Below are 22,790 nucleotides of genomic sequence, written 5' to 3'. Positions count from 1 at the left end.
AAGGGGGTTCAGAGAGGCACTCTGAACCAGCAGCATGCCCTGGGCAAGGACCTGCCACAGTGGCCATGCCGCATCTCTTCTTTATTTTGACCAGGCAAGAAAGATGTTCACATATAACTGACTTTAGGTTTTGTGTAGATCAAGTCAGGCCATTGCTAAATCATGGCTAAGACTTTGTGCCCATGGATTTTTTTATTTCTGGGAGTGGATTCGAAGTATTTTGCTTCCTAAGTTGAATAAATTCAGTGGTTATTTAAGCTAAACCAGCTCTGTAGGAGCAACTGCAGGAAGAAGACCTTCACACGGGAGGAAGCCACATGTACAGATGACAGACATTCAGGGGATGTCCTTGTCCAGTGTAAACCCCTCTCCCTCCTCCTGATCACACAGGCCCAGAGACATGAAAGAGCTTCTGAAATGGCTATGAAGAGATGACAAACCCAGCCACTCATCAGAGAGCCTCTACAGCCACATTGCTGTCAGGATCGGTGCAATACTAAACAAGATCTTGTGATGCTTTGGACAGGAAACATTCCTGCTTAAGGGAAGGGAAAACAACGGGATCTCTTTCTCACTCAGTAGCTCTAATTCAGCTGCTGTGCTACAAAGCATCATGGAGAGGGCGTTTATATTTGGTGGAAGGCAATGCTGAGCTCAGACCATCCAGATATCACAAGAAGCTCTTGCATCTTCATTATTGCACTGCTCTATAGAGACAAGTGTTTCGAAGAAGGTAATAAACACTTATAATTAAAGGCAACTATAAAGTAGTTTATTATAGTTGAGCATTAACATAGAGCTGCCCTGTGTCCAAGAGATCCAAACCACTGATACAACAGACACAGGGAATTTTTAAACCAGCATCAATCTGACTGTTACGGCTCTGGAGTAAAAATACCCAGTTAGTGGCAGACACAAGCTGGTTTTACAAGCCACCAGAGGAGCAAGCAAGAGGGCAAGCACGGAAAAATAGTGCAAGGGATGCTGGATACGTGTCTTTATCCCCTGATGGACAGCTCTGGAGTGGGAAGGTGCTCTTCCCATGAGCTGGACCTTGAGCCTTGGAGAGCCACAGCACAGCAGCAGGAGACAGGATTACCCCTGTTTGTGCTTCACAACCACAATGGAGGACTCAGGGACATTAGCATCCCAAAAATGACATGACCTCATGGACCACAGGGGCTTGGGAAATCCTAACTGAACCGACCCCAAAGTGTGCACAAGCTCCAGAAGATAAAATAAAAGCCATCAGCTCTTTGCTCAGATTTCTGTAGGGTAATGGAAATGTCACTCTGAGCAAAATAGTTTCCAAGGTACTATCACAAAGTTAGAAACTACAAGAACCCTTGCTTTTGGACTGAAACACAGCACTTTGCTCTTCCTCGCTTGTATGATGCCATCAGACACTGCCTCTGGTTTCCATGCTGACTAAAATAACATCATGGAACCCAGCAGCAAGCACTGGGGTTTTCTACAGCTTCAGACATGCTACTTTAAGCACCTTGTCCCCTCATTTTTCAAACTCCCTGATGAGGCAGCAAGTTTCTTTCAAGTCTGTTTTACATGAAGGATATGTCTGTGTGTGCTTTGCTTCTCTAGGCCAACAGTGGTGATGTTTCTGATGCAGCTGAAGAAGATGCTGTCAGTCGAGAAGAGATAAAAGTATCACCTTTCATGCAACATCAACAGGTTTAACCAACCCACTCTGCTAAGAGGAGAAAACAGGATCTTGGCAGAGAGGAAAAACAAAGTGTAGACATGAGGATAGAAAGCACTTCAAGCCTACAATTAACTTCCATAGAAAGGCAAAGGGTGAAATCACCTGTTGCATAAAATAGTCAGTGACACCTACCTATTTCCCATAGGATAACAGGGAAGAGGAAGAGGAAATCCCAGTCTCCTTGGGCTTACCTAGGCGGCTCCAGGAGACGATGGGCCGGGGGTTGCCAGTTGCAATGCACTCCAGCACCGCGGTCTGGTGCACCGTCAGTGTGAGGTTCTCCGGGCCAACCAGTATCATGGGGTCCTTGTAGACGGTGGAGTGGGAGCCTGCAAGGACAGCATCATTGTTAAAAGGCATCTGATTCTCTCCTGTTTAATGGAAACACTGAAGGCTTTGTGCATCCTCTAAGTACAAATGATGCGGCTGGTGTAATCCTCACTAAATCTGAGGGGTACAAGAAACAAAAGGAGCACAACGCCTGCATGACAGTGCCACTGAAATGTTTCAAGTGTGCTGATATTCCTGGGGACACCCCCCCTCCCCAGCCAACAGACCGAGCCACAAGCAGCCCTGTTAACACACATACATAGGCAGAATAAAGAAGGAACCATGCTGTGAACTAGAGAGCAGATGAGCAGGAAAAACATGGCATACAGGGAGGACACAAGCTGCAGGACATTTGTAGGAATGCAAATAAAGGAAGGAGTTGCTTTACCTTTCAGCATCTCAAGGCATAAAATAATCCATGCAGTCCACAATGCTTAAATCTGCCTCTCTGATCATATCCTCTCTTGCTGCTGGGATCCTTTGCTCCAAAACCCCTTTCCTGGGACACAGAGTGATGGAGGTGCCAGTCCCTGACTCCCAGTGAGGATCTTTTTGAGAGGAAACTCAAGGAAACTCCTCTCATAACTGCAGCTCACAGAGTGGTCACTGCCCTGCCTTTACAGCAGCCCTGAACTGGCCCACTGTGGTGTAATTGGGTACAGGGAGAGGATGCATCCCCTTGCTCTGCTGTAATCGTGATACAATCATTGCTCAGGATGCGATCACTAATCGTTTATTTGTGCTACAGTAGCACCAAGTGGCAGCAACCAAGAATGGAACCCACTGTACAAGACGATGCACAGACCCATAATACAATAAAGCCCTACCACAAGAACTCTGGAGACGAGGCAGGCACAGGACAAGCAAAAAAACCACATTTCACCAGGCAGGAGGGGCCCACAAGACAAAACCATCCTCCTGTGCCAGGTATACCACAGCTGAAACTGCATCTCCTGAGATCCTAAAAAGTGCCTTATCATAGAAGGGTTCTGGGTTTGAATGGACCTTCAAAGCTCATCTAGTCCACCCCCCCTGCAATAAGCAGGGACATCTTCAACTAGACCAGGCTGCCAAGAACCACATCCAGGCTGGCCTTGAATGTCTCCAGGAATGGTGCATCCAGCACCTCTCTGAGAAATCTGCTCCGGTATTTTACCATCCTCATTGTAAAGAATTTCTTCCTCACATCCACCCTGACTGTCCCTAAGCCAAAGATCCCTTCAGCCTTCCCTCCCATTTGCTGGCAGGAGGGAAAAAAGGAGATGCTCTCAGCTCCCCATTAGCAAACATGAACACCGACCATCTCTGCATTAGTTTCTCCCTATTTCCACTGAGATCTGGGTTACACTCCAGACATGCCGAGATCAAGCAGTGTTTAAGGAATTTCAACAATCTGACAGCTGCTGCTGGCAAAAATGCTCTGTGCACCTGCAGAGAGAAACACTTGGGCTGGTCGTCTGCCCCCGAGCAGGAGAGGGGCACAGGGAGGGCTGGGGAGCTCATCAACACCATGAGTTGGGCTTTGTGCTGGGGCCATCCCACGCTGACTCTGAACATGGACTTCCCAATGTCTAAAACCCTTGTTAAAGAGGAGTGATCCACCAAAAACTACCTGCAAAGGCTTCTCTCCAAGATGAAATGTCCTTTCTTCCTGCCCTTTTTAGTGTTACCCTTTCCCAGCAGCTCAAGGGCTGAAGCTGGGGTGTTACTGAGGGGATTTCACAGTGGTCCAAGGGCTAGCACAGATCAGAGGGGCTCGCTTGTTAACTGCTCCTTACGGGGGCTAAATGGGAGCTATAGAATGACTGTGAGGTTGTGTCTAAATGGGCAAAATCCAAGAAAAATCACCGTGTCAGTGTGACTTAGGAGCTGAGGCTCTCGCTAAATGCATTTCACTGCAAGCCATAAAATGCAGATTTTTTTATGAGGACCAGAATGCACAATAAATTCATATGACCGGCTGGTTAACCCCAAGAGAGCTGAAAAACAATACCTTCCCCCTCAGTACCTCAGCGTGCCTTTAAACCCCATGTAGATTTATTGTTCTAAATCACAATACTAAATGTTCACGCTTAGAATAAGACGATATTATCATCGTATTACAGAGCGATTTCAATATTTCAAAACACACAGAAATGAAATGAATTGTCCAAGGTCACCTGAGAATGTCAGTAAATGGGAGCTGAGACCAAAGCAGAATTTAGAAAACACTATTTTCACCCCCAAATATGTAAAAAAGCACACTCTGATTTATATTCTGAGTCTGAAAGAGGCATGCAGGTCTTTGGGTGTTTGGTTAAACCCTGTCCAGCTCTGGAAGCAGCATTTCCAACACTGCCGATCCCAATGGCCACGGCAGTGCCAGCTCCAGGGCCAGAAGGGACGGTGACCCAGCAGCGATGTGGCCACCAGACACAGCACCATGCAAAGGGGCTGACCATGCCCAACCACTGGGGAGAAGGAGGTTTTCCTCTCCAACCAGAGAAACTCTTTGATGCAGGGTCAGGAAGGAAGGGGTGACAGCACGAAGGACTCGCGTGCTGCTGGGGCACAGCAGGGTTCAGGGCAACGCGGGGGGGATTTAGTTTGAAAGGGAAAAAGGCTCTAATGATGCACATGGTCCCCAGGGGCTCCACCAGCAGCGGCTGCGGTGAGGATGGGGAGGTCCCCGGCCCCGTCAGCAGTGACAGGCACTCTAGCAGGGACGGGAGCGGTGCCGGCACCGGCTGTTAGATCTTGATCAAAGGGACAGCAGCAGAGAGAGGCGCGGCTCGTGCGGGGAAGGTGTCAGCGCAGGGAGGCAGCGGCCCCTCGGGAGCCGCTCCGCTAAGCAGGCACTTGAAAATAATCAATCAGGAGGCCTGGAAGACACAACCGTGCTGTTTGCTGCCGGCAGCCCCTCCACTGCTGCCGGGAGAGGAAGGACAGTGCTGCAAGCAGGCGCCTTCATCCCCCATGGGCAGTCACCCTCCTCTTCCTCTCTAGTCCCTGCAGGACACAGGCTCTCAGAGTCCACCTCCATCCTCTCCCTCCTCCTTCCCCAGCCAGGGCTCAGAAGCCCGCACAAGGCAGACTTGGTGCCTCTCTGTGGGTGAAGCAATGGCTGAAATTGCTGTTAAGAAGCGAGGGAGCCCTCCTGCCCCGATGAAGAGCAGAAAGCACCATTCCCTTTACCCCTCTGCATGAAAGGGAGGTGATGGAAAGATCTGCAAGATTACCACTTAACCCATCATACCTAATGACATGTGCACAACAGCACTCACATTAGTTCAGTATTTACTGACACAACACCCACACCACTGAAGCAATGCCTGCAGCACACCGTAGCCTCTACTGGTGTGCCAAAGTCTACGCTTAATATGCTAGCACATACCTGCTGGCCTGCTCTAACAGATATTTGTGTGCTCTTAGCAAACACCACAGAGCATAAACCTTCACTGAGGCTTAACCAAGTGCGATGGGTTTTCCATGGGCTGAGAGCATGCAAACATCCCATTACAGCAGCCCTGCTGACATGCAGGCACTGAAGCACAGTCCAAGCCCTTCAACAGACACTTAGACACGGCGCCCATATTCATCATACGACTGCTTTAAGGAAAGAGGAAAACCACAAATGTTTCACAGACAGGAAACCTGGAAAATATCCATGTGAAATGAGGGATGGGCAGATGAGAACAACGAGCACTTTCTGCCCTGTGAGGAATAATAACTCAGACCAATAAACTGACACAAAGAACTTCCCCACGTTGATAATTTACTGTTCTTTCTTCTCTCTACATGGGCTACTGCTCACATAGATCAAGAAAACAGATTAGCAACAAGCACCAAAAACCTCCCAGGTCTTTCAGAACCAGTTACCCTGCTTTCTTTCCCCATCAGAGTTGACATACACAGCATCCCTCTTTCCTCAGCTTCACCCTATTTCACACATGCTGCCTTTTTACAGCTGGCAGAGGCTAATCTGACACTTGGTACAAGTGTTTAGTCTCTTACTCCAAACCACTGGCCAGGCAGTCATTTTGGAGGGTGAAGGCAGGCTGTGAGATATGAGTGTATGCTGGGAAGCCTCCAGCCACTGGGTACCAGCAATTATGTGTATCTGATGGACAGGAGAATCACAGCCCAGGGAGAAAGACCCTTTGGTGTCTACTTCTTTGGCACTCATCTTCTCTGAAGGTAACCCACAGATGTCTGAAGTCCAGGACAAGCAAGCTATCCTGTTTTCATACAAGGAGGTTGAACATATCAAGGGTATCTCTCTAAGAGAGCACAAAGGTGTCATTCACTCCTGGCTGCTTGGGCTGTATGATTTGACTTAATACTTCCCACTTCCTTCATGCTAGGAGCAGCTACTGAAACATCAAGAGAGACTTGTGAAGCTAACAGTGTTTTAAATAAAAACCACTGACAAAGGAAGAACGTATAACTACAAGGTGACAATCTAACACCAGCTTTAGAAACTGGATGAGGAGTTATTGCTTGAAGGGGCTCCAAGAGATCAGCTTGGGTCCCACACAGACAGCTAACAGTGGACAGTCAATGGGCAGGTCAGTGGGTATGGAAACATGGTAGTGTTTGCACCTTAATCCTTGCTTATCTGTGCCCAAGGTCACCCCTTCCACATGACATTTTGTGTGCATTCACCAGCAGGCCAGACTTGAGCACATGCAAAGTGTGGATATGGGTTGCTCTGGTTTGCCCTTATAGCTTCATCACATCCCACCTCTGGCAGAGTGAAACCAAACAGTGGTTTTGGCCATTATTTTGGAGAGGAGACCATAAGGCACTGTGACTTCCTCAGCTCAAGCTTTCAGAAGTGAAAACCTGCTTCAGGCACGAACTTCAGATGGAGATGGATGGAGAACCAAGTCAAAATTCAGCCTGGGTTGCTCAGGTCTTCTCCTTCTCATCTTCCAATGAAAGGTTAGCCTGCTTTGGTCACAATACACTGCTAACAGCCTACACAATATAATTCCCCATTAGATAAATAATTGATCACCCTGTGTGCTGCAATTACTTCCAGAGTGGGCAGGTCTCATAAGGAAATGATGAATATTCCACATTTCCAAAAGAATTTATTTAATGTAAAGCTGCTGTAGCTCATTTTCTCACCCTTCTCCTGCTACCCAGAAACTGGCAGTGATTTACAGGCAAAGAGACACATTTATCTGCTATCAAATGGGCTGATCTGGCAGGAACTAACAACAATCCAGAAGAAGGAAGGTGTCATGGCTGGAGAGAGGAACACTTCTCAGTGCTATTAGTCTGAAACTCTCAAACTGTACTGGTCCAGAAGAGCAGAATCAGTACAGCTTTTACTGGCACTCACCTGACACAGTGAGCCTGGCCTCCCGGCTGAACTTCACATTAGCAATATTGGTAGCAACACAGTGAAAAATCCCACTGTCTTCTGCCCTCAGTCCTGTAATCTGGAGGACTCCCTTGGGAAGCAGCGTGTACCTGTGGGAAGAGAAAAACAGGACCAAAAACTTGCAAAGCAGGACATGATGCGGCAGCAGGCTGCAGAGCCATGCAGGTGAGGCAGGCTGGCTCCCTGCATCCCTGCAGCCCATGCTTATCAGAGAATCACAGAATCCCAAACTGGATTGGGTTGGAAGAGACCTTAAAGCTCATCCAGTTCCAACCCCTGTCACGGGCAGGGACACCTCCCACTAGACAAGGCTGCTCCAAGCCCTGTCCAACCTGGCCCGGGAGTCAAATCCCTATAACCTGATAACCTTAAATGCATGGAAAGGTGAGTTTAAAATAGTTATTGAGTGCACACACACAAATATCAATAAATATTTTCTATATCTAAACCACAGGTATATTTAAGTCATGCATGCATACACACATGTACCCATACATTACAGGTTGCTTGGCAACAGTGTGTTTAAGTTGGCTGGTGGTAAGTCAATACAGTGTGATGAGTTAATAATCCATTTCCGTCTGGAAGATGAAGAACATCTTTCTCCCTATCAGCATATGGTTAAGTGCCTATAACCCTGCGCTGGGCTCCAAACGCGCGGCTCGGTGGCGGAGGCAGCGTGACAGCAATCAGTTTGAAACGTCCCCAAGTTGATTGCAATCTCTCTGGGACTTTAAAATGCCCATTGTTTTGGATGAATTATACCACAAGAAGCCTTCATTTTCGTTAACAATCTGCCCACAGCATTAGAAGATTCAATTCCAAAGCTATTATTCTGCCTTCAAAGCCTTCAAGTGCAAGACTCGGCATACAAATTTATATACACTTTATACACAGAAATGCACCAAGCGTGATTAATGCAGAAATCCAATTCAGTTAGAGAAGCAACCCTCATCATCCAGGCCCATTGGTGTCACAGATTAATCTACTGAGCTGACAATAAAAACCTTCCCCAGTAACTTCACTCCTACAAGAAGCTAAATCTGTTCAAAATCAGGACACTGAATGTAGGGAAACTGCTCCCAGTCCATGTCTTCTAGGGCTTGGGCAAGCTTCCTGCCCTGGAGGAGAAGCAAGGGGGTGAGCACAACCTGGGGCTCTCTGGGTTGGAGAAAAGTCTTGGCTCCTCAGTCAGGGGGCTCCTCAGCCTTGGAGAAAAAAAGCCCTGGTCACATTCACACACCCGTGACCACAGGCTCAAGTGGAAAAGAACAATAACGCATGAAGGGCTTCAAGAGAACTTCACCTGTCCTGCACCATCTCATTGGGATGCACATAAGGTGTCAGGCCCAGTTCTGCAGCTCTTACATTTGCTGATACCACCACGGACCAGTTGCCCTGCTCGATCACACCCCCAGGTTAGAACCTGTACGAGTAAGAAGCCTTCAGAGGAGATCAAGTTTGACAAATCAACCCTGCGCTGGACTAAAAAAAAGCTGGAAAACACGAGGAAAAACAAAACCTGACAGTTGCAGTTTGCCATGGCAGCGTCAGGCCTCTTGGGTCCTTCTACTGTAAGTTCACCACAACACCGAAAAGGTCAGGCATTGTTCCAGCCCTCCTGTTTTCTCCCGCCTCCAAAGAGGAGTTTCTGCTGCAGAACTGACACTTTTAAGAATAGAGGCTTTCAGGAAAATATTTACAGCTTCCTGGTTTCACCTATTCCCAATGCACAGAATCAACCCGTGATCGAGGTGTGCTGCGACCGATTGCCTCCTACCATCGGCTGTCAGCTCCCGAGTCACAGCTGGGACCGCGGGCACGGAGCACACGCTTCCTGCCAGCTGCCCGCTGCCGGGTCCCACTGCTGCTCCGAGGATCAAACCTCTGATGATCAATCCCTGCGATGAGGGATGTTTCCGACACGCAGGGAGCAGCCTGTCAAACACAGGAAGCGAGGACGTGCCGCCCCGGGTCTAGCCTGGGGAAGGGGGAGCAGTGGGGTTTTCCATATGAGGATTACGTTGGGAAGCAGCAGCCCAATGCCCTGTGAGATGCTCTCTGCGGAGCTCCCCTGCCATCATACACAGGGGAGTCCACCTGGGAAGGGAAGTCAAGAGGCCATGGTGTAATTCAGCTCTTCCAAGGGTTCAGGACCCATATAAAAGACCCTAAGTCATGGATCTGGCTTGGGAAGGGTTGCACTAAATGGAGCCGCAGAGGGATGATGGATGCCAAAGCTACCCAGCTCTGCCAGGACTACTGGGTGGGCTTTATGCTGGAAAGTAAACCTGGAATAGGGCTGATCAGGGAAGGTCAATGCAGAGCCCTTGACCTCTCCAAAAAGGCTTTACCTACCTCTCCTGAGACATGCATTATTTCCACACGGTGTTTGCCCAGAAGGAGCCCAGAAACCTCACAGCATTAACTAAGAGTTTTCCATGGCAGGAACACTGATCAAGACCCTCAGCCCAGGTTAACCGTGTCCTAACACAACTGTGACAGCAATAGCAAGCCTGGCCACCTTTTTCCACCTGGAGAAAGAGCAGCAGTACATGTCCTACCTTTCATTGTCTGTGTTGACTGGCATGCGGTTCTTTTGCCAGAGGATGACCGGCTCTGGCAAGCCATGGATCTGGCACTGGAATCTTGCTACACCACCTTCCTCCACCACTGCGTTCTGAGGGTGGATGTGGAAGTCGGACATGGCTGGAAGACAATAAGAGAGACAAAAATATTCACAGGTGAGGAGAGATCCATTGTCAAGAACTCCACGTGACCTAGAAACATCCGGATTTCCCAGAGCTGGCAAATGGGATGGTGATGCAAGAACAGAAGACTGGTTTGCAGCCTCACTTCCTGCCTGGAGAAACAAGACCAGTGTCAAGTTCTTGCTACGTGTCTCCCCTGCACATTAAACTGATTGACTCAATCAGGGCAGAAGACAGTGCATCACGACACACATGCTCTACAGTGAGGTCTACAGGGGCAGCAAGACACACAGACACTGCACTGGCTGTGCTCCACAGCCTGAGCGGGCTTTGGATCCAAGAAAAGAGATGTTTATGCTTTCTGCTGCTGCCAATGTCTTACCTGCTGTAAATGTTCTTCTGATGTGCACTGCCTGACTGCTAAACTCGCTTGGTTTAAATGCCTTGACCAAAAGTGGTCCTGGATACTGAAAGCAAAACTTACAGCCCTTCATTTCCCCCTCAGTTTGGCGGATGCTCCAGCTCACTGCAGACTCTGCCTCTCAGCACTATGGAAGGAATGGTCACATCTCCATGCTGTGGAGCAACAGGCTTCAGCCCATAGAAAGAGCATCTGCCAAGAGCTCAGCAGTGCAGCAAACCAAAGCTTTTGGGGTTGGGACCACCCGACAGCTAATGACAAACTTCAGCGTGCCCGTGCAGGGTGAACGCAGACCAGCCTGTTCCAGCATAGCCACAGCTGTAACCATTGTGCACAAGGGCTCCGGCTTGCTGTTAGAGCTACATAAATAATACAGTAATTATTACTATTAATTAATTGGAAGGTGCTGCCTGTTGACTCTGCAATAAACATATTCGAAGCTAATAAACATCCCCGTGGTTATTCAGCTCATGATTCATTTACAGCGCTGCATCCCCGGGAAGATCTCACATTATCATACAAAGCAAACTCCAAGAGAACCCCCTGCTCTGCCACCCCAGCTCGATAATACCTCTCTCCCCAGCAAGAAACCCTCACCTCCTTTTACATGCATCAAGCATAATGAATGTACTTCTGCTAAGGAACAAGCTGCATATGTGTCAGGGCAGCTTAATCATTCATCTGCAAACTCCAGTTGGGCTCAGGCAGATGGGAGATGGCCATTAGCAATCATACATTAAATATGGGTTGCATTAACCTGCGCTGCTCCCACAACCACTGCTCTCAACCCGCTCACTGCAGGTTTGTTAAGCTGATGGAGAAACACGGAGCAAAGCCCTGGCCCTGCGTGGCCATAGGGATGGGGAGGTTTTTGTAGCTGTGAGGGTGGGATAAGGAGCAAGACACGCACTGGGATGCACTGATTGGCGCAGGACCAGGAAGTGGCTGTGCGATGCTCCAGCCCGATGGGAACACACCAGCACAAGGCAAAGATCATGCAAAATGATACCTTTCCCAAGATGAAAGCTAATGCAAATATCCTGGTAAGGGATGGAGCCCGGTGGTGGAATGGCAATTTATCCAATTCACACAGATTTAGCCTTGAAATGAGACTGTGGCCCAGAGGAATCAGCCACATGGGAAGGAGCCCAAAGGCTGCCCAGGTGATTCCCTTTCCAAGCTGACAAAGGATGCTCCAAAAAATGATGGATCCAGGGGTGCCTGTGGCAGGAGGGCTCAAGGGACCCTGCGGAACATTTCAAGGCTGCCATTTGGAGACCCAGGCCAGGGCGAGCATCTTGCAACCAAAGCGTATGGACCCACACCAAGAAATAAACCCAAGAATGAACAAGAAGGACACAAACCTCTAACAAAGAAAGAAAGGGGGGAGGAAAAAGCAGCAGAGATTCAGATGCCTGCAGGAAAACTCCTTTCAAATGTACAGATGCTCAGTGCTGAGGTTTTTCGGTGGCTGACAGGGTTGCTAAGAGGAGGGAGGTGTGAATGAGAGCAGCCCCGGCACAGACTTTGCTCTGCTGGCTACAGAATTCATTGCCAGCCCTTTATTTCAATCATATCACCTCTTACAGGTAAAACTGCAGCAATAACCTCTACTCTTAAAGACACTAGTATTAATATTTATCATGAATAAAACATGGGAAGTTATAAATAATTCAGTTATGAGGATGTTAAGTAAAATACTACTCTTCAACGACCCTATAATGTGGCTTTGAAGCACAGTTTTATGTTAAATGCCTAGGAAACACTCTGACCCTTGCCAAGACCAGCTGGTTTGCAGAAGAGGCATTAAAAATTCATGCACTGAGCTACAAAATGCTATTCTTAAAACAGGTTTCTGAGTTTAGTTACAGTTGCAGAGACAAAAGCTTTTGCAGCACCTCCGGTACAACAGCAACAAAACTCGAGCACGTGTGCTTACCTGCGATGCTGTCTTCAGCCTGCAAATAAATCCCTGGGTGTAAGGAGAGGAGAGGGATAGGAGCACAAGTGCTTTACAGAGCATCGCCTGGCTAAATCTCTGCTGACCCACCTGAGATTTTCATGGATGTCCCAACTGACTGTAACAAACTCCTACAGCGGAGTCCTTGCTCCAGGCAGGGAAAGACAAACCAAAATGGGCTACAGGAATGGATGGGGAATGGTCCCACAGGAGATGGGGAATGGTCCTAGCAGTCCTCACACACTGCAGCCATGGGTGAGCCTTATTTCAAAGATGCTGGCCAAGGCTAGATTCAGACTGAGCTGTCTACAACCACACTGACACATGAGGTAGAGGAGTTCCTCTTCATCCCTCCTTCCCCCACACTGTATCACAGAGGACCTCAACCAGGATGAAGGTGGATCACAGGTGAGGCTCTTCCCTAAAGAGAGCCCCATGCTTGGGAGCTCCCATCACCTAACCCTCACCAGGATGCAGTCTCCAAAGGCATGTCCTACAGACACAGCACAGGTGAGCAGCAACTCATCCTCATCCGTATTCACAGAGGACTCATTCTGTCAAAAGACTTTGCTGGGTCTCCCCTAATCAAAGCACAAACAGTGCCTCCATCCTAATGGGCCCTGTGAAAGGCCAAAGGAATGAAAACGAAAAGAGGTATTGAGTGAAATTTTCTCTACTCTGTGAAAAACTAAATTGAAACCATTAGTGGCCAATCCTTTTCTGCTCAGTACAGCATTAGTGCTAAGCTGGAGATTGACCTAGATTTGATATAGAAAAAGAAAACATTAACTTGGTATGTCAGAGCAAATCCCAGGCCTGTTAGAATCATTAAAACACAAACATTATTATCAACTGCAGGTACAAGGAGAAGACTTGAAGGGTTCAGTGCCAAGCATGGTGTTAGGAGAGCATTTAGGGAGCTCAGCTAGTTCTGCTTTTTGCTTTTACGTTACTTATGGGGTAACAGATAGCCAGGCTGGCTCTGACACAAGAGGATGCTGGGGAGAAGCTGAGCATCCTCACCACCACTGACACCAGGCAGCCCACAGGTGAGCCCCCTTCTCCACATTTCTGCCACTAACCTGTTAAACTCAGACCTGTTCCAATGAAGGCACAAAGTTAAAATGCCTCAAAGTTAACACAATATACAAGGAACAAGAGTTTAATGGGAACATACTTCTAGTACCTGGGATCCTATATGCCCCTACCAAGGAGGGCAGGCTTTGTTAGCTCCATTACAACTTATCATGGTGAAGCTGGGGAGGGAAACGGTCTGCCCAGCACCAGAGAACAAGCCACGGGCAGAGCCAACCCCTCCAAGACTGGCTGCATCCTGATGACGGTGACAGCTGCTGATTTTCATACCGAATTTCCCTACTTCCCAATAAAACCAAATTTCCCATTGGTTTAGCAGAAGCCAGGGCCATTTTAAAACAGAATGACCACCATGCCAATTAAACCCAGACCTAAACCACTCTAAAATCAGGCTGACAGCTCCAGCAGAACCAACCTGTGGTATCTATGAGATTTACTAAGCACCCACCCTCCTCAGCACCACAACTCCTACCCAAACACTTTTGCTGCAAGCCACCAGCCCCAAAGCACGCAGAGGGATTAAATCTTCCATTCCCTCCTGGCTTAAGAGTCCTTCACCATTAAGTTAGCAACCTGATGGGGAATATTGTCAAAGAATCATAGAACCATAGAATCGTTAGGGTCGGAAAGGACCTTAAGATCATCCAGTTCCAACCCCCCCTGCTATGGGCAGGGACACCTCACACTAAACCATATCACCCAAGGCTTCATCCAACCTGGCCTTGAACACTGCCAGAGATGGAGCATTCACAACCTCCCTTGGCAACCCATTCCAGTGCCTCACCACCCTCACAGGAAAGAATTTCCTCCTTAGATCCAACCTAAACTTCCCCTGTTGAAGTTTTAACCCGTTACCCCTTGTCCTGTCACCACAGTCCCTAATGAAGAGTCCCTCCCCAGCATCCCTATAGGCCCCCTTCACATACTGGAAGGCTGGAAGGCAAATATTTTCAGGAGGTGAAGGCTTTGCAGACAGAGGTCCCTTCCACACTCTGCAAAGGGAAGAGCTGCCTGCTAGAAAGAGCAGGCATAAAAGATGGGGGGCGTATGGACACCACAAATCCCATCCTCTCCTCTCTTCCGCCTGCTTCCAAGCGGGGCCGTTTTCCCAAGTCTTTAAGGACACGGCATCTCCTTCCCATACATTTCTCTCTTTTTAAGGATGCATTTTCAGGCAGATAAAGAAGCCCCATCACAAGAGCCCGGTGGCTGCTCCAGCTGCAGAGCAGCCTCCGCGCCCGCGAGCCGGCCCTGCGTGTCTAATGCCGCTATTGTGCGAGGCTGCCGCTGCGCTGCCGCGAGCCCAATTTTGAATGCAAGTTGCTTTGTGCATAGTGAAGCGTGAACAACAGCGCCGCCCATTTATCTATTTAATTCTCCAGGAGTAGCAGGAGCTGGGGCCTTCGCTCACATCTAAAGGGAAGCAAAAATCCCCTTTCTCTCCGCTTTGGAAAGGGAGGGAAATGTTAAAGACCGGCCGTGCCTCTGCCAGCGCAGAGGAAAATCCTGCCCGCTACCCATAGGGGTGAAAATCCCGGATCTCTACTGTCAGTGCTGGCCTTCAGATCTCAAAAGCAAATGGGCTGCAGGAGTCAGGAGGGTTTGAAGCAAGGAAGATGTTTTGGAGGAATGTAGCTCATTTGGGATGAGAGAGGGAGGAAGCCCCATCTCCTCTGTGCTGATGGAGAGGAAAAGAGGCTCAGTCCTGCGCGCTTCCCTGCAATGCTTGCAAACAAATGCTTACTCCTCTCTCGCTTTGGCTGTGGTTTTCTCCCCCTGGAGCAGGTAGGACTGCTCAGAGCAGGATGGTGCAGGCTCTCCACCCTCTCTGTATTTTGCATCCTTCGGTACCCGTTGTTGTCACACTCAGAGCTGAGTGAAACAATTCAGACAAGGCTGAGAAGACGCCCCATCAGATGGACTTACTTCTCTGGTTGAGGAACAACGTCTCCACCTGGTCTGGCTTTTCTTCCCCCTGCCCTAAGCCCGTGGGACAAGGATAAAAGGGAGACAACTGAGCTAATGCCTTGCAATGAGACACAGCAGCTGCCCATGGGAGGGAACATGCAACAGATACAAGAGGAGGGGGGGAAAATAAGTTACAACCTCCTAACTCCGAGTTCACCAGGAGGCAAATCACTGGCTGCTCTGGGACTATGGCTTCCCAATTTTCTGCATAACATGGGAAATGACTGCAAGCCAAATCCAGCTCGGGTCACCTCCGTGCCACATGGCAACGAGCAGCACCCATGGCCTCTACTGATCTGTGATTTACCGTTTGTGCTGGGGCCTTGAGAAGCAAGTGGACAAAAGCACAGAACCCTACAGGGGCTGCTTCTGCGCAGGGATGATAAATACACCATGGAAGTAATGAAGTCGTCTCCACTGCAGAGCAGGAGTCGGAGGGAACATGCTCAGGGGTCTCTGGTTGCTCTGCCCGCCCTGCACAAGTGAAAGACCAGGGCTGGGAGGAGGAGGGGTTGTACCTGCAGGAACTTTATCGTGGTACCAGGAAAACCTTCACCTGCCTGTGCTGCAGCTCCACTCCTCTTCCTGAGGCTCCCTTGAAGGTGCACCCCATCACCAGTACATCCAGACTCTCCTGCTCAGTCACATGCACCTCCAAGCCCATCTCCCTAAGTCCTAAGGAACATTTAGCTTATTTATGGTATGGATTATAGCTCACTTATTGGAAAAGTAACTACACTGCCATCAGTTGCTGACGAAGGGGTCCTCTCCCATGGGTGAGAAAGACTTTTGTCTGGATAAATGCAGTCTCTGCACCATGCACAGAAATAAAGAGGGACCATACACCCCAAGGGCTGTCGCATACTGAAGTATCTCACAATTTCTATAAAGCTCACAAAGTGCTATCCCTCTGGAGAGACACTGTGCCCAGTGTCCCAGTACAGAATGCCAAGGGAGCATCCCCAACGTTTGACAAATTACCACCCTCGCTATCTTGACCTGGGAGGATGGAGAATGCCAGGGGAGCTGCCTATGCCAGAGGATACCCCTAAAATCAGCTGGCCTTTGCCATGCTCTCCCTGGTGCAGCTGCATTGCCCAAAGGCTTCCTGCTCAGATCAAGGACCTCCTGCAATGTGGCTGCAGCCAGAAATCATCCCAGCCTGGAAACAAGGGGCAGCGAGGCCCAGTACATCAGCACAAACACCCTCTCTGAAGCCCGGTGAGCAACCAGGCGTCCAAGCATCCTCAAACCCTTCCCATAAACGTATCAGTCATTTTACAGAGACAGGCACAGGGGACACAAAGTGACGCCCATCATCACAACCCAAATCCAGCATCATCCCTCGAGTACCAAAGGCACGCTCTGCCTACGAGGCAATGCTGCTCCTTATAAATCACTTTGAAAGATGCAGCTGGGCAATCCCATGGACCAAATTTCTCACTTCCCTCCATGTTCAGAGCACGGGGCAGCAGCCCATCATGTCACCTGCTACACACAGCAGACAGCCCAAGGTGGTTATTCATCTTCCAGCACCCTCTTGTTTTGCAGGGGAATCGCCTAATAAACAGCCCCGTTAGCACTCTCAAATTGGTTTCGGGGCGAGAAGTTTCTGGTGAAGAAGGAGAGACCTTTATCACAGAGTGCTATTGCAGTAATTTTTCAAGACAAAATTGCTCTCTGGCTCATGACAGCATTTACTGTATCCTGAGGCGACCATTTGTGAAGCCAAACCTGTGGTCATGCCACCCCGCTGCTGGAGGGAAGGGGGAGCACTGGATGTCATAAACAACTCTTAATTTGCTTGGGTGGACTGCATATGGGGCTAGTGATTCTGCAGTGCAGGAGGAGGCTATCCATCACCTTTACACTACCCAGCAGTACAAGTCACCACGAAGGGCTCCCATATTTCTTAAGGAACCCCAGCATCCTGTGAGACTCCCCCACCCCAAAACAGGGCTCCCGTCCAGCATCATAAGCTGCTCCCTCCTGTTGCATCCACAGCTCACCCTGCTTCGGCAATGGCTTCTTCAGGACCCCACTGCACCCCAGGCTTTCCTCCAAAGCACACGTTTGCTCTTTGCAAAATACCAGTGATTTATCCTGCTCAAGTGCCCCTGCAGACCCCTGAAACAACGAGAGAATGAAGGACAAGCTGCCCCACAAGCCTCCGGGAGAGGCTGGCTCGGTGAGGGCAAAGCAAAGCATGCAGCACGCTGCCAGCAGGCTGGGCTCTGCTGCCAGATTCCCATCCGGAGCTCCTCATGTTTTTCCTACTCCGACACACACAATTAAGACAAATTACATAGTTCCCATTTTGATTTGTTGCATTATAACAATGTTTGCCATCCCTTTCCCAAATATTGATGGAGATGGTACAACAGGAAGCTCCCATACAGCTGGGTTTGGCCCAGGACCACTTTGTTTGCAGCCAGCTCCTCCCGATAGCAAGCACGGAGGAGCAACCCTGCTTTGCATCAGCTCGGAGAGGCACTGAGCCACCGGAGCAGGAGGCGTTATCCTGCCCCTCCACAGCCCTGCAGCATCTCTAGGTAGACACATCCCTTCTCAGAGCTCCTGGGCTGCACCACAACCACCCATAGGTTTGTGTGTTCCCTTCACTTCAGCATCTCCGGAGGGATCCCAAAAGGAGAATGGAAAGACAGCTTCTCATCACGGCTGCCCATGACACGCCGTCAGTGCCGCGCTCAGACAGGAGCTGTCCTGATTTACAGGCTAATGAATGTTAAATGAGATGCAGGTTTTAATTTTTTGTTGTCAGCTCCCATTTTTCTGCTCGCAATCACACCAATAATAGCTCCAAACCCTCAGCATCTGTTTTTACCAGCTCTCCTGTAATTAGTTTACTAATGTATTTCAGTGCGCCTTTGTTACGTGCAGAGAACTACTTCATTCCCAGCTATCAGAGATAGCGCACTTCAGTCTATAAGGAGTTTGGCCTTTGTTCCCTCGTGGTTATTCACATGGGGGAAGATGGCTCAGTGAATGATAAGCCTTTCTATCACTACACGTTCTCCATTTAATGTCTTTATACTGGCTCATTAATTACCACAGAAAACTCCTTTCCGAATGGAACCTGTGATTTATAGAAGACTTGGGCAAGGTGCCATTTCTATCGGGATGACAGCGAACAGCACAGTGCCGGTGATTCACTCTTCATTCTCCTTCCTGCTGCTGCAGGGTCAACCCTGCTGCGGTTGAGTTTTGCCTGTGCAAGTGCTCACTGCCGCTCCTGCACAGCTGGGATGACCAAGTCCCTAGGAAACAGAGCTACGGCCCGTTCTGTATGTATACCACAGTGCCTGCTGTGTGGACTGAGGTATTCCCTTGGGCAGAGGCTGGATGAGTGCCTGGAGGAGGTGGGACCGGCTCTGAGATGATGCCCTGCATCTCTTTATCAAATCTGGTGGCCCAAGGTGTTGCAATGCATACAATGAACTGGCGAAAACCCAAGCACAGAACAGAGAGGGACTCAGACTTTGGTTAAAAGCAGTGGGCAGTCACACATGATGGACTCTGTGACCCCCAGATGTGCCTCTCTGCAGTGTCCCATGCCACAGTCCAGCAGGTTTGAGTCTCAGTAGTACCACAGAATCCCAGACCGGTTTTCATTGGAAGGCACCTTAAAGCCCATCCAGCTCCAACCCCTGCCATGGCAGGGACACCTTCCACTGGAGCAGCTTGCTCCAAGCCCCTGTGTCCAACCTGGCCTTGAACACTGCCAGGGATGGGGCAGCCACAGCTTCTCTGGGCACCCTGTGCCAGCGCCTCAGCACCCTCACAGGGAAGAGCTTCTGCCTAAGAGCTCATCTCAGTCTCCCCTCTGGCAGGTTAAAGCCATTCCCCTTGGCCTGTCCAAAGCCCCTCTCCAGGTTTCCTGCAGCCCCTTTAGGCACTGGAGCTGCTCTAAGGTCTCTCCTTCCGGAGCCTTCTCTTCTCCAGGCTGACCCAGCCCAGTCTCTCAGCCTGGCCCTCAGATTCTAAACCATTATGGCCTTGCAAACCTCCCAGCAGCACAGGGAGGGAAGAGCTGTGCACAGACACAAGGGAAAGGCTCCGGCTAGACCCGAGGCAGGCAGAGCACAGGAGGAAGGCGGCTGCCCTGCCGTGGAGAGGGAGCGATGTGAACAACGCGCTCTCTGTCACTCGAACTCCTTCAGAACAGTGTGTCTTTCACCACGGCCATGTTCTGCGCCGAGCATCGTAAACTGCCCCCTTCTTTACCACGGAATGAAATGGAGGTGGAACCAGGGCACACAGTGTCTGAGGATGGTATTCAGACAGAAAAACAACCCCCAAAAGGCTGGTTTCCATCCCCTGATGCAGAGGAGCCGCCTCACACCGTTACAAGGACAATACTCAGCATACCCTGTGCATACGGGGAGGTGAGAGGAGATGCCAAAGGACCTGAGCACAGATGAAGAGCAAGTCAGGCACAGAATTGCCATTACAAAGGACTGCTCTAGATCATGGAATCAGCTAGAGAAAGCTCCTTTCTGTTCATTTTAACTCTGAATTTCACTTAAATGCAGGTGATTTTCCAAAATCCCGAGTGTTCCTTTGCACCCCTTGATGGTGAGCACAGACATTGCCTGATCCAGACTAAAGGTGATAATATTAAAGACGTAGAAAGGCCTGAACCGCTGTGACAGTGAGAAAATCCAGCTCCCTCAAGGTCTGCTTTCCCTCCTGGCAGCGGCTAAGCCATTAGCTGTCATCTCATCCCTGTGGCCGCCTTACATACAGACATTCCTGTTTGCTCCTTGGCAATAGCAACAGCTTCCTATTTAGCTGGCAGCAATCCAGGGGAAACTCAAGCTGAATTACAGCCATTCTTCAGAAAATAGGCCAAATCCACGGCAGCAGGACACACGACCGCAGACGGAGCGCTCTCCTCTCTGCTATTTATGCCGCAGCGAGGAGCCCCCATGGCTGAAAATAGCTTATCTCTGGAAGTCCCCCTTCCCGTTCCCGGCTGCCAGCCAAACCATTCCCACCTCAAAGGGAACGTCCGGAGCTCCGGCGTCTCAGCCCCACTGTACAGGGCATGCGGTTTGATGTTTGCACTGATTTCTCTCCGGGAGCTCGGTGGAGATGGGGATTGTGTTTCTGTGTGAGAGCCAAAGAGCGTTAACTCCTTTCCTGCGCCTCCGCTGGGACGGCTGCACGTGGGGTTGTACCCCAGCATCGCCTGCCGGTGTGTACGCAGGAGCGTGTGGACATGTGCAAGAACAAGAAAGATGGGGAGAGGCTCTTCAGCAGGGCCTGTTGCGACAGGAGGAGGAATGATGCTTTTAAACTAAAACGGGGAGGTTCAGGCTGGATATGAGGAAGAAATTCCTTACGATGAGGGTGGTAAAACACTGGCACAGGTTGCCCAGAGAGGTGGTGGATGCATCATCCCTGGAGACATTCAAGGCCAGGCTGGATGTGGTTCTGGGCAACCTGAGCTGGAGATGTCTCTGCTCACTGCAGTAGGGTTGGACTAAATGACCTGTGAAAGTCCCTTCCTGTTCTATGATTCTAAGTACATGTAAGACACAGGACGAGTGGTAACATGGGCTGGACTCCCTGAGCCACAGTCCCTCCAAACACCCATTCCCACAACAAGGCGAGAGCTTAGGGTCCATGCGAAGCAGCCACTCCATCTGGAAACACATCTGCACCCACCACAAGTCCTCTCTCCTCCCCACATATCCCACAGTGCCCTAAATATGACTGGGAGATACAGCACCATCCTGAATCATGGGGACAGACAAATACAAGTGAGGACACAGGAACACGGATGGTCACACAGAGGAAGGAAGTGATGGCAGAGTTACAAATCTCCCCATCTTTATCTTCCTTGCTATCACCAGACCATCACTGAACCCAAGGAGCGTGGATGCTTTCCAGAGAAAACAGCTCTCCAGGGAGGACTGGCTTCTTGTTGATAAGCTGCAGGGATGCTTATCTGCCAAACTCACAGCAACACCTCACCCCGGGCCCACTTTATCACATTGAACTCATTACCTTTGAGGAGTCTTTGAAAAGAGGAGGCAGGAGAAGAGCGGTGGGGCAAGGAGGCAACTGGCCCATTGCCCTGCTGTGCTGCTCCAGGCTCAGGGCTTCCTTACTGACACGTGCTGGTGGGACAACACTGCCTGTGAAAGCACCACAACACCCCAGGGTATCACATCAAGGAAGAAAAGCAACAGAAAGAGGAGGTGCAGTTCATTGCACCTACAGTCACACCACGGAGATCTGCACTCACTGGGTGTTTTCTGCAAGTGAGATGGTGTACAACAGCGGGTTTCTATATGGTAGAAAAATAACCTCACCATGACTATGGGAGAGTGATGTGTGGGTGATCTACCATCATCCAATCTCCAACATAATATCTTCCATAAGCATCTATCGCTGGTAAAGAGAAATAACCAAGTCCTTCCTATGGGGAATTTTAACATAAGCAGCCAAGCAAAGCCAGATTTCAGCTTTGAACATTTTGCTAAGGCATTCAGACACGTAATTCAGATATTTACATCTTTTTGCCTTTTTATCACAGATCAAACACCCATCACCTCAGGTACTGCCTCTCCTCTCTTCTCAAACACCTCTGCTGCAGTTGATGGCAACAGGATATGCAGAGGAGCCCTGGGTAACATGAGGAGAGAGCAGTGAGTGAGGCTCAGGAAGCCTTTAAAGAGAGCAATTCCCAAGGGATGCTCACAGACGGGATAACTATTAGCTCATAGGGCTACAAGGAGGAGCTCTATTGATTTGTTGGGAGGAGAAGAGATGGGAAGAACCTGTGTTATTTCCTGCTGTGGAATTTGCTAATACTTTACCCAATGTCTGTGCTTCTTTATGTGTTTGTGCATCCTGAAAGTCATTTGGGTGGGTTGGGGCAGGCCATTTCCCTGCGCTCCCCACACATGCTTCCAAACACCTCCTGGGAGCAAAAAATCAGTGTCACGGACAAAAGACAAGGGGAGATCCTGAAAAGAAACCCAGCACCCAATGGCCAGCCGGGAGGAGGGCTCAGCACCACAGCTCCTGCTGAAGGAACAAGAGCAAGAAGAAAGGGTGGGTGTCGAAGCAGCCACTCAGTCCAAATTTAAATATCAATATTTGCCTTCAAAAGCTCTCAGTGAAGGGAGAGCCAAACAAACCTGCAACTGCCCAACTATGATGCAGAGGAGGGATACAGCCACATC

The 22,790-nt window shown here is 49.6% G+C and overlaps 1 protein-coding gene across 1 annotated transcript in view; it reads right to left on the bottom strand.

Annotated features, from left to right (window-relative positions):
* Positions 1-22,790, bottom strand: part of IGDCC3 (immunoglobulin superfamily DCC subclass member 3) — a 95,925-nt gene that overhangs the window by 28,943 nt on the left and 44,192 nt on the right. Inside the window, exons 3-5 of the mRNA XM_057431053.1 lie at positions 9,983-10,127; positions 7,380-7,510; positions 1,912-2,049 (exon numbers count right to left, since the gene is read on the bottom strand). Coding sequence (XP_057287036.1) covers positions 1,912-2,049; positions 7,380-7,510; positions 9,983-10,127 — 414 coding nt within the window. The remainder of the gene's footprint in view (positions 1-1,911; positions 2,050-7,379; positions 7,511-9,982; positions 10,128-22,790) is intronic.

The sequence above is a fragment of the Pezoporus wallicus genome, unplaced genomic scaffold, assembly GCF_028554395.1.
Source record: "Pezoporus wallicus isolate ANWC-B61680 ecotype Strahan unplaced genomic scaffold, APGP_CSIRO_Pwel_v1 contig_8548, whole genome shotgun sequence".
Lineage (NCBI taxonomy): Eukaryota > Metazoa > Chordata > Aves > Psittaciformes > Psittacidae > Pezoporus > Pezoporus wallicus.
The sequence above is the reverse complement of the archived record's forward strand: the minus strand, read 5'-3'. Positions and strand labels throughout refer to the sequence as shown.